Below are 12,464 nucleotides of genomic sequence, written 5' to 3'. Positions count from 1 at the left end.
ATGAAAGCGTGTCTGGTTAGGTTTTGTGTGGGTGTTCATGAGTGCTGCCTGCAGTCTATCATGGAGGACCATTGGCAGTGTTAATGAACTCTTGCTGGGTGAGTGTATGTGTGTATGTGTGTGTGTGCTTTTCCCCCAGCAAAATGAAGGTTTGAGGTGAGAAGGGTATTGATCTGAGAGCCTCATCAACTTGGTGTGAGGAGATGTCAACCGCTTGGCCAGATTCTGAGCAATTCCCCCTCTGTTACAGGCAGCACTATCGACCTGCAGATATCCATGAACGTGCACACACACACACACACACACACAACTTTGGGCACACAGTGACGTACACAAGCAGCTCTTTTGATTTCTATTCTGCACATGAGTTAGGCACACGGTATCGATTCACTTTCTGAGAGGCTGCAGTCATAACACAGGTGTTTCCAGCCGGGATGGCGGACGTGTAAACATGCCCCTTTGCTTAAAGGTTAGTGAGTAAAAGGGGGTGTAACGGTCGGCCTGTTAACACAAATACCAAGAAGTGTCACATTAACACCTGCCACCTCGGCCACTGCCGGAGCATCAAGCGAAATGACAGGTTCTTTGACAGCAATGCTAATGACTGATAGCTAAATAGCAAGGTTGCAAAAGGGAAGGGGCTGAGCTCACGACTGCATTTACATACATTTGCATGCTGATTAGAGGAGCTGTCATATTAGCAAATGGCAGAGATCAGGATGATTAAAAGGCGAGAAGGGGAAGTATGTGAAGAAAGCAAAAACAACACGCAGAGAGGCACAAAACACAAGATGAGAGGCAGCGTTACGTGGTGCTGATGGCTACAGCATGTGGCCCCGGTGAATACTCCAGACTTATGGGTTATTGTAATGGAGGCTCAGAAATAAGCAGCACCATTAGTTTTTGTTGCTTCAGCAAACACAAAGGGACTCCTCTGAGGGAGAAACACAAGATTATGGCACTTCAGTGATACCCTGATCTGAAATAACATGGCAGCTGGCAGGTGTGGATACACACTCACACACATACAGACATACATACATACATACATACATACACACAGGGAGACAAACACACGTTTTTTCCACATCATTCACAAGGGTGGACTTGGGTGGATGTCCATTTGGCAGCTATATTGAACATCAACCCAGTAAAGCGTGGTGTTGTGTGGAGTTGTCAGATGGTTGTCAGATGCTCGGGGGATGATTACTGCCATTTCCGTCAAACACAGCTGTCTCCGTCGGTTATTTAAAACTCTGTGTTCATCCTCTGGAGATCTTGATCAGTGTTATGTCCTGTCATCTTGACAGAAGCGCTGAACTGCGGATGCATATGCATACCTGAGTCCTCAGAGTCCTTGCTGTCAGGGGTGTCCTCCATGTCGTCGTCAGACATCTCCATCTCCTCCTCTCGCCTGATGCCCATCAGCTGCTCGTTGTGCATGTTTCTAATCTCCTGAAAAACACAACGAAAAGAGGGGTGGGTCAGAGCGGCAGCAACTCATGGATGACGCACTCTTTGGCAGGTGCCAGCAGGAGCTCGATTTCCAGTGACGCACCTCTTTGATTTCACTGTTATTATTAAGCATTAGCTGGAAGGAACACTTACAACAGTACAGAACAAAGGAGTGTAGACAAATAAAGATGAAAAGGCTCAGAGCTGGGGCTCAATTCCTCCTCCGGCACACTAATAGGGCAGATGGTAGCATAAATATAGTTAGACCCCACCGTTTTGTACTTTACTGCTTTGGTTACTTCGGGAAAACAGCAGATTAAAGCAGCCAAGTAAGAATATGGTACTGACCACGGGCTCAGGCCACATCGAGTCCACTGTTGTCGTGTTTTTTTTTTCCGTGTGTTATGCTAATTGAGTGCACATCTGGAAACACCAGCAGTAAGTGTGAAATACCAACGTCCTCTGTTTCATTTCGCCCTCACAGACACACCCACTAATGACTACATCTGCCTGGAGACCAGTAACTAGAAGCAGGTTTCAGAACGGCGTCTAGATTAGGGTCAACCCACTGAGTTGGACTGGCTGTAAATTAGACCGAGACTTCCAGGTTTTGTCAGCAGGAAAGAAAAACAAAAAAACAAAGAAAATCCTGTGTGATACATGACACACATTACACTTAACCAGAGACATAATGTCTAAGAATCTGTGCTTGGATGGTTTTTTAAATACCATTCAGTTTCAACGGTAACAGTGTCTCCTTCACCAGCAGAGGATCTAATGCTACTAGAGCATTAGATCTAGTAGCATTAGATCTAATTCTTTTTTTCTTTGAAGGTCACACAAATATCTTCACAATGTAAGTAGACCAGCGGCAATGAGATCAGGATCAGACATGCGTGTAAATGTGGTTGTGTTGTGGTACAGCAGCAGGCCCCTGGAGCAATAACATGAGATAAATTGATTTTTGTTGTTGTTGTTGTTTGTTTTTTCTCATTAGGACAAAATCTTTTGAAAATACTTCTTGTGTATTTATGATCTCATACAGACTGATGTATAAAATGTTGCTTTTATTACTGACCATACTATAATCTACAGTAGTGAACCTTTATCATAACATGGCATGGTCTCCAGAGAAATCAAAACGCGTTCACTGGCCTGGAGACAATATCATGTTTTCTACATGAAGGTCTCTCCTGCAACTTCAAATTGGCTCATTTACATTATTTGTTTTTTAAAGTGGTTTATGCTGAGAGGTCAATTGCCTTATCTGAATCATTAAATGTGAGATTTGTATTTTAATTGAGGGGTTTTGCAGGGAAAGTAACATTTAAATGACCTTTTCTAACCTTTAGTAGCCTGTTTCTTAAGGTTACTAAAACCCACTGACCATTTATATAAAAATCCTGGCCAGGTTAGATATAAAGGTTTCACACTTAATGTTTCAAGAACACAAATACAACACTCTACAGTTCAGACAAGTACACACTGACACACATATGGACACTTACAAACAAAACCAGTAGCACGAGAAATGGATTTTCTATCAATGAAATATTCACAGCCGACTGAAAAATAGTCCTAAAAGGCTAAAAGGGAGGAGAAAACTGCCCAACAGTAAATAAACTTACAACCATCTGTCAGCTGACGTTATCAGCCCGAGCCCATGGCGGAGGTCAAACAGGTACTCTACACACACAAGCACATGCAGACACACAACCATCTGGTGTATGTGGAGCCGCACACTGTGCAACACACACACACACACACACACACACACACACACACACACACACACACACACACACACACACACACCACACACACACACACACACACACACACACACCACACACACACACACACACACACACACACACACACACACACACACACACACACACACACTAAAAACACTGATAGAAGGAGGCAGCTGTTGATTCTGCCTGGGAGCTGCAGCTCCTCAACACTGTGGCTTGTTCCTCCTCATTTCTCCTCCAGGCCGCAGAATCATACTGAATATACAGTGTGAGTGAGTGAAAGTGGCTGCCTATTTGATGATACACTACCCCTGAGCAACCACACTTACTTACCTATGCTCTTTATACTGGCTAGTGGCCGCCAGCCCCATATACATTGGAGCCTCTGAGTCATGTCTATATTATCAATATGAAATTAGTAGATCTGGGAATACTTTAATGGATCATTATTGGTTTAAAGAAATGCTGATCAAAATCCCATCCTTTCATTACTGCACTCTGCTGCTCCCTCCTTCAACAGCCGACTTCTCCGGTTCAGCATCCTACAGCATGAGCCAGGGGAAACTCACAGGTGTGAAAGTGAAATATTATTTGGGCTCGGTGGTGAGTTCAAACACAGAGTTTGGGGAAAAAAAAATACACGGATTCTCTGACACCAGAAACCATTAGCACAGCAGCAGATGAGACACCCAGCTAGCAGCTCCTCAGTTTTAGCTGATGCTCCAGGTTGCTTTCGTCATATCAGCTGTCACTAATTCTTGTTAATTCTGCAAGCAACCTGATGACAGGTCTAAATTAAACTTGGCTGTCACCACAACATTAGCATCATAGTTTGAAAGGGAAGAACCTCTGCTCTGCAACACCACTCCGCAAGTGTTTCTTTAGCTGAATCCAGCAGAGTGACATGTCACTGTCAGGGGCGGGATTCCAGCAATTTACTTTTAATTTGCCATCATATCAATAATTTAAGTTTATTCACTTTCTAATTTTCAACCATTAACTTCAGAATTTGAAGAGACTCAAACATAGGGTGTGTGAGATATTCGAATGTGTCAGACACAACCTAATATTGAAATAATTTTATGACTATATTTTATAAATACAACATTATTAGGCTACATATCTTTGCTTTAAAGAGGAACTAAGCAGGATTTTTTTTACCTTCATTAAAAAGCTCTGGAGTAATTGTGATGGTTAACTACATGACTTATGATTTGTTACGAGTGGGAACGGAGGCTCTCTGTCTTCCACCTCATGTCTCATGGCTGAAAACCAACCTTGCAACATCAGTGTAGTATCTGGCCGCCGCCCCGGTGTCCCAGCTCTCGTCTCTGCGGCACCGCAATACAAACGTGCTCCGTAACCCGTAATCTTTTGTTTATGACAGTTAAGACTACACAGATATACACGTTGCAACATTGTATACTTTATGTTATATAACTTTACCCACCTCTATGTGTATTGATTTTTCGCTGGCTTCGTTGTAAACAAATGCACATGGCCGAGAGGAGGGCTAGAAAAACAGCAGAAAAGTGACCAGACTTGCATAGTTCCTCTTTACAAAATTTGGGTTTAGTGACTTTGTTAGCAAATAGTAATTTAATGAAACATCCACTACACCTTTTTGTTTGAATGTTGTGTCTTAATCCGATTCTGTGGATTTTGATCCCATCCTCAATCTCTTTTTTAACCTGTTTTCCCTTTTTATCTGTTATCTGCCACTTTAAAGATGAATAATGTGTCTCTTTATCTGCTAAATGATCGACGGTATTTATCATTACTATTGTCTGTCTGCTGTCTGGTGCTGGGCAGGTGGTGCACAGTTGGCTTTTAGAGCTTTGAGCTGCGACTGGGAAACCCTGTAGAGCTGAGGGGAACTGCACAGTCAGGTAATAATGATCTGTAGGTCATTCATAATGGATGAACTCGTTCACATAGGCTACGTGTAGGTATTTGATCATTGTTTTAATTATTTGTTGGAGGGTTTATTTTAACCAGTCTAGGGCGACCTCATCTACGACACATAGTAGTCTGATTCTGGCCCAGTGTATATAACCTTGCTCTGACAGCTGCAGAGAAATACAGACGAAGTTCAGGCCGCTGCTGTAAATGCTGTGAGAGCTTGGAGTCCAAATGACTTCATCTGTCTGTGCCGCCCTGACTTTCAAACACTCACACACACATATAATCTATGTGGTTTGACTTTGAACGACAAAGTCTATTCTCACAGCTATTGAAAAGTGTAAACCAACCGAAGAGGAAAAAAACTATAAAGAGCGTTTGAACCATGACGTTATTTAAAAGATTTCTTCATAACCATGCCTTCTGAATGAGGACACATCCAGTGGTGGAGTGTGAACCCACAATGGTTTCTTCGCTTGAAACTATGGCCATGCTGTACTCCCCTGGTGTATACAGACGCTATACAAAGGAAGCCAAGGAAATCTGAGAGACAATGGACGGATAGATGTAATACTACCTGCTGGAGTAGGAATATAGGAGAGAGTGCTTCTTCAATTAGCGGCTGAGAGATGGAGAGAAGGTTCGAGCAAAGACAACAATACAAAAACGAACCTTACCGACGTCATACTAGCAGGCATACACTCGATTATTTGCACATGAACATGCATCATTCAGCTTTCTACTTACTCATCAATTGTGTGTTAAGATATCTCCATGGTTACACAGTGGTTAGGGTTTTGTGTTAGTTGTTTATTTTCATGGTTCTGCTGCAAATCTCAACGTCAGAGAGACTTGTTTTCCTTGCATCACCTACCTTTTAAATAGAGGTTTTTGAACAAGTTGAGTGGTGCTTCTGTTGTATGAGATTCTGACAGTACTGTGTGTGTATGTGTGTGTTTGTCTGAGTTTGACTCTAAAATACACTGTGAATTCAGTTTTTTAGACTGAGGTAGAAACTTACCAATCAGATATGATAATATATGATCCATTAGACCCAGGACTACAGCTCAGACCAGACCCTCTTTCTAAGTGCTATACCAGGCAGCTGGACCTGCTTGAGGTTCTTGAGGCCGTATCCCCTCTCATCCGAAAGGCTCCTTCAGTTCACAACTTTGTATAGCACTTAGAAATACCATGGCCTGAACGACTGAGGATCTTCACAGACACTCCAGACACTCCATTACATACAACCCATCATCATGCTAATTAATGCTCCATTTGGCTGGGAGAAAAAATTGGTGTGCAGATAGTGGATGACAAAAATGCTGTTAGATTTGAAAATGAATACGCTTTTATGTTTCAAGATGTTCCCCCTTAATTATCTACTCAAAAAAAAAAAAGAGGAAGAAAGAGAAAACCTTCAAATTTGCCAGTGCAGGGGAAGCAGATTTACCTGTGGTCTGGACACCCTTTGAGATGGAAAACTCACCCAGCAGCTCGTATTCCTTCATGAGGGAGGGCAGTGGTAGAGGAGGGGGGGAGGAGGAAGGGGCAGAGGTTTGGACCTGGGGGGTCTCTGGGTCTTACACTGGCTGGGGTGTTTTGTACGCTGGCTTCATTCAAAGTACTTACTTTAACAAGAAGTTTGCTCTTTTCACTTGTGATTTCTCCTACTTTTTCTTGGCTTGTTTCACTGTGAGTGTCATAACGTGGCCCTAACATACTGTAATCATTCTAACTATTAATTGAAAAACAAAAAAAGAGCTTTACGGTGACACATGTGAAGAACAAAATGGGATCAAGTCTAATTTTTTTTTTTTCAATAAATCACGTGAACAGCAGAATGAAATCAAAGTGTACCAACCTCTGCTTGTTTGTGCCACATGTCCAAGTTCTTGCGTTGAGCTTTGGAGAAATGGTCCCATGCCTTTTGTTTGGAGGCAGCTTGGAATACAGACACAATCTGTTCAACTGTGGCGGGATGCGGGGAAGGACCAGAGATCATCCAGAGACAGAGAGAGAGAAAGACAGAGGGCAGGTGGGAAGGAGCAGAGGAGTGAGAAAGTGGAGTCAACTAGGGATGTAAAGAAATGTGTGTGTGTGTGTGTGTGTGTGTGTTGGTGTGTGTCTTTTTATATGCGTTTGTGCAAGCGTGTCATCCACTTACCAACTGATGCCAGTGCATCATCTCGTGGATGGTTGGTCAGGTACAGTTCCCACACACAAAACTTAACAACTTCAATAAATCATACATTCTTCCAACAAACTTGAATTATAGATGATACACTGGTTCATGCTGCCCGTGTTGTGGCTCCACAATGGGGATGGAAATGCTGGCCTGTTCACCGCTTTGGCTCAGATTTAAGATCACTTGAGAGGTGGATGAATACTAATGACTGTGATGCTCCTCTGACCTTTGCGCCACATCGTAACGTTGACATTTTTGTGTGAGTGCCCTGACAACTATTAGAACGGATTGCCATGAAATGTGGTGCAAACAATCACATCCCTCTTAGGATGCATTTTAATAACTTCATTGATCCTTAGACTTTTCAATTAGTGATGCACCTAATTAGATTCTCACATTTTATAGATGAACAGTATGTAGTGCATGGGTTAGTAATGCTAACATGCAGTGATAAAGTGGTAAATGTGCCTAAGGAGAGGCTCAAGCTCCGTGTTGTTATGGCTGCAGACTCTGTCTTGTCTAATGTTCACTAAACAAAGGAAATTTTGCTGTACAACTGGCAGCTGCCAAAAATAACCTACTTTTAAGTCTGCCACTGTTAACCACTGTGCTGCTCCACTTCAGCAGTGGGCTGTTAAGAACCTTGCCCAAGGACAGCTTGTTCAAGTAGCACGCTATTTGTGATTTTCTTTCTCTATGCAGATTTCGTCTTTTTTTAAAAAGGAACAACAGCAAGCTCCGAGGCGTTAAAGGTACAGTACAGCTGTGACGAAACCGTATCATGTTAGACTGAGCTGAGCAAGCTTAGTTTTGGATCAGAGTTGTTATGATCACACTTTTTATCTCTACTGTTCATACGTACATGTGATGTGGATGATGACAGCTGCATATATATATATATATATATATATATATATATATATATATACATAATGTATTCCCTTGCAGGTGCTGTCTTAGCTGCAAAGTATTGATACAGTCATTCCTCTCTCAGCTATTTGTATGTTGCCATGTGGGGGGCTCATGAAGGACTGTATGGGTGGTCTGTGTATCCAAGAGGTCCTAATGAACAAGTGGGGGGGGAGTCGATATGACCACCAGCTAAGCGTGTGTGTGTGTGTGTGTTTGCCTAACGGTGAGAGAGAGAACACTATAGGGATCAATAGCATCTTCCCAGCACCCTGTAATTTGATGCCGCACGTCGATGGTGAAGGCAGAGAAGAGAGGAACGGTACAGACACTTTCAGGACGGTCAGCTTACACGCAAATATAATGATATGTCTGTTAAAATACAAGGTATTTCTATTACTAGGTTACAGAGACGTTGTTTCCGGAAAAGCAAAGCGCTTTTCAGTCTTTTCAAGTGTTTTTTGTTTTTTTTTCGACGTTTTGATCACCACAAATTGAATTCCCTGCACCTCTGTTGTGGCTAGGCTGAAGCATAAGATTGATATGGCAATATCTCAAAACCGGGGTACATAAAATGAAAACCATCTGCATGGTGAGACACAACTGAGGTTGAAGTAAGATTATTTCTTCTGTGACTGGGATCAAGTGGGCCTTCGATGTGATATATTCCAGATGACTGAATTTATTTGGTATGGGCAGAGAGCTGTTCCCTGGTAAACCCTCCTCACAGGACGACAGTCTGTCTTATCATTAATGTGACCGGTGATGCACCAAGATAAAGGCTTAGTGAATAGGAATGTGTTTGCAGAGGTTGAGCTATTCAAAGGCAACTGGACTTGCCTGAGTTTCTGGAAGACATCTCATCCGTCATCCAAAAGACTTCTTCGAGTCTAATTGTTAGAAGTGAGGAGGCCTCTTCGGTTGCAGCTTTTACAGATACTGTGACCTGGATGACTGATAGTCCTCACAGACATACAGACTGAAGTGATGGAGGATGGCTGACACAAGGACATCAACTCTGCTTCTCCTATTCAGTCCTCTTATGTCTTCTACATGTATTATTTAAAAGATAAACAATGAACAAAACAAAAAAACGTTTGTGTTGCACGATGTTTATATTCTACGCACATATGGTGGGATATTTGTTTTAGACAAAAAGGCTGCAGCCTGTAGCAAACCAACAGCTGTCGGGCAAAAGCTGTTGTCTGGCCTCCATTGAATTCATGCAATGAATGTGTTGGACGACTTACTACTTCTTTCTGAAGGCAAACTGAATAACATTCACCTTCAACCTTCTCTTTGCTTGTTGATGCTAACAACAATATTTATTCTGCTGATTTCTGAGATATTTTGTATCTTGGAGGCAATGAAGAAGGAGCAGGACACCTCTGAATCCCTAGTGGCTTAGAGAGGTATCGGGGTTAGGAAGGAAGTTAAACTTACCTTTCAGCCATACTCCATACAGCAAATAAGCACCAAAGAAGATGGCTTCTATGAAACTATTTATCTTTATATCCAAAATGTGTATTGCTTAAATATCTACAGTACTGTACACACATGCTCTGTGCATCACGAGAGTAATGGCGGCTGTGGACAATATCACTGTATACTTACTATTTTAGAGGATCTCAGCTCTCCCGGAACAATTTGCCTTTGCCGACCTGTACAATGCACTGTATCCTATAATATGTAGATGTAATGTGTATGGTCCTAAAATATGGAAACTTACACTGAACCAGAAACTTTACCAAGAAAGATCCTCCTCCTGCACATATACTTCATGACAAGGAGAGTACTTGTGGAAACTTTAAATGAGTAACTCTTTCATTGTATTCCTGAACTCATCTTTGGACTCATTTTAAAGATGATTTACAGTTTCTGTGTGTGTGCCTTGAGGATGGAAGACTCACATTGACCCAGTATGCCTGACAGAGCGGTCTTGAACTTCTCTTTGGCTTCTTCCATCTCCTTCTCATGCTGACTCTTCTCGCTCATCAGCCGGCGGATGTGGCTGTTGGACGACTGGATCATGGAGTAGAAGTTGTTGGCGTTCCTGCGGTTGACCTCACCTCGTTCCAGCCAGGTCAGGAGCACACGCACTGCTTCGGCAAACTTGCCGTCGTCTGGCCAAGAGGTGAGTGCACAGAAAAAAGACATCAGACTCTGAACAGGAAAGTGACAGGAAATCTTTCCTCTATGGTCCCAGGTGTTATAAGTTAACAGGACGTAAGCTGGAAACAACGACACCCTCATAAAAGTGAACCTTTCAATCATAGCAGGTGAATTATGCACTGTTTTCTGAAGCTGAACATATACACATACAGTATATGGTAGCATGAGACACTTTGGCTCACTGGCTGAAAAGAAGAAGTAGTAACGTTAGGGTTAATAACACAGTAACACTGAAAACATGGAAAAATGAAAGTAAGGAGAACAAGGACAAAGGAACAAAGAGCCAGCTGTGATGCTGAGTGAAAAGGGGAAAAAAACTATAAATATGTGACTAGAATACCTGCCTTGCTTTCTCCAGCCAGCAAAGATGCAGGAAATATGTCACAATCTCTCCTTCCTGAGTTACAGCACTGAACAAAAGGCCAGGCGTTTATAAGAGGTCACCATAACCTTGAACATTGACATTTGACCTACAAATTCACCTCATCTTTGAGGGCCTAATTAATGTTTTTGGCAAATTTGAAGAAATTGCTCCTTATTGAGATATTGCATTCATAGGAATGTGACTTACAGATGTAAGGACAGAAAACCTGCTGGCGCATAATCCAAGACAACATTGCACATCTTATTGACACCACAGGGATGTTAGGGAAGAAGCGAAAAAAGAGGAGTGATGCTTATTTGGAGGTGATCTGGGTAAAAAGCTCCTCTGTGAGCTTCTTGACATGAGAAAGGAGGAAATAAGTGGCACTGAAAAAGTCTAAACCCTTTTTTTCCCTCTGGGTGGGAGATGCATCCAGGAAGAGAGTAAACCTAAATCTGCAGCAAACAGCCCTAATGTGTCTCACAACAGCAGCCCAGAGTGATCAGACACAAATCCCTGATTTAAACCACACCGTGTTAGAGGTCCGTAGACCGGGGCCAAGGAAGTAAGAGCCGGAAAAAAAAGGCACGCGCAGATGGCGGAGGGGCCGAAAGTCACAGCCATTTTGTTATCAGGCAACTGTGACTGAGACCTGAAGTGTCACTGCTCATTAGTGAAACAAGTTTATTCAGCCAGAAAGTCGACAGAAAGTAGAGTGGAGAGGAGAAAATGGACACGACGAGCAGAGAGGAACAGAGTGCAGAGAGAAGAGTGGAGGAGAAAGGACAAGATAAGAGAAGAGCATGTGCTGAGGGCAGAGTAAACTGATATCCCGTGTTTAACAGCCTTTGTGTAATGTCTTCTGAAAACAAACTCCCTGAATTTGTTATAACATCAGAGAACTGCTTTGTCAGTTTGTTCCAGACTGCTGCTGTAATGTCAGGGGCTTGTAGCCGCTGCATAAAACCATAGACATCTGATCTCCTCCCTTATCTTCTCCTTTGTTAATCTGCGGTTTTTCATGAACTGCAGTGGTGCCGTGAGTGGTTCCATTTTCACTCAAGTCTGCTCTTTAACAATGCAGCTGTTTGAATCTGTGCTGTATTCCCAAAACACCCTTGGGATGATTTAACAAACCACTTTTCTTCCACGTATCAAGGTTTTGCTTCTTTTTCTCCTCCGTCTCAGTTTGTGTGTGTGCCATCACATCATGCATGCAGCACATACACTGTACATGCTTTACTTTGCCACGTCTACCAACCTTTGATCTTGTCTCCCAGCTGGCTGCACTCATGCTCAGAGTAGTGGACGATGGGCGGAGGGGAGGGCGGCCGCAGGCGATCCTCCTCCATCTTGCGCCGGTGCCTCTCCTCTCTGGCCAACATCCGCTGGTGACACTCCCACTCATAGAGGTCGTCCCTGGCCTGGGCGAAGTCCACATGAAGACGACCAGTGTCTTTTTTGTCTGTGCTCGAGCCCAAACGGATACGATAACCTTGGCAGACAAAAAAAAAAAAAAAGAAAGTTAAAAATTAGCGACTAAAAACAAAAAGAAGATGGAAAGCGCTGGAAAGGGGAATAAGCAAATATAATGGGGAGAAGCAGATGGGGCAGCAGGGAGCTTACCAATTAAAGTGAGTTTATCTGTCTGCTCAGACAGTTTGATGTCATTTTCACAGTGTGCTCAGAATACTGCAGCTGTGGAAACACCCTAATT

The 12,464-nt window shown here is 42.8% G+C and overlaps 1 protein-coding gene across 2 annotated transcripts in view; it reads right to left on the bottom strand.

The window, feature by feature from the left end:
• The window catches only part of enox2 (ecto-NOX disulfide-thiol exchanger 2), a 209,027-nt gene that overhangs the window by 15,943 nt on the left and 180,620 nt on the right, over positions 1-12,464 (bottom strand). For both annotated transcript variants that reach the window (XM_085789333.1, XM_085789334.1), the window contains 4 exons: positions 12,009-12,242; positions 10,122-10,334; positions 6,979-7,085; positions 1,341-1,455 (listed from right to left, as the gene is read on the bottom strand). In XM_085789333.1, the coding sequence (XP_085645459.1) occupies positions 1,341-1,455; positions 6,979-7,085; positions 10,122-10,334; positions 12,009-12,242 (669 nt within the window). The remainder of the gene's footprint in view (positions 1-1,340; positions 1,456-6,978; positions 7,086-10,121; positions 10,335-12,008; positions 12,243-12,464) is intronic.

This window comes from Trachurus japonicus, chromosome 10 (assembly GCF_045865225.1).
Source record: "Trachurus japonicus isolate A0001 chromosome 10, Traja_1.0".
Taxonomy (NCBI): domain Eukaryota; kingdom Metazoa; phylum Chordata; class Actinopteri; order Carangiformes; family Carangidae; genus Trachurus; species Trachurus japonicus.
Note: the sequence above shows the minus strand (reverse complement) of the source record. Positions and strands in the feature narration are given on the sequence as shown.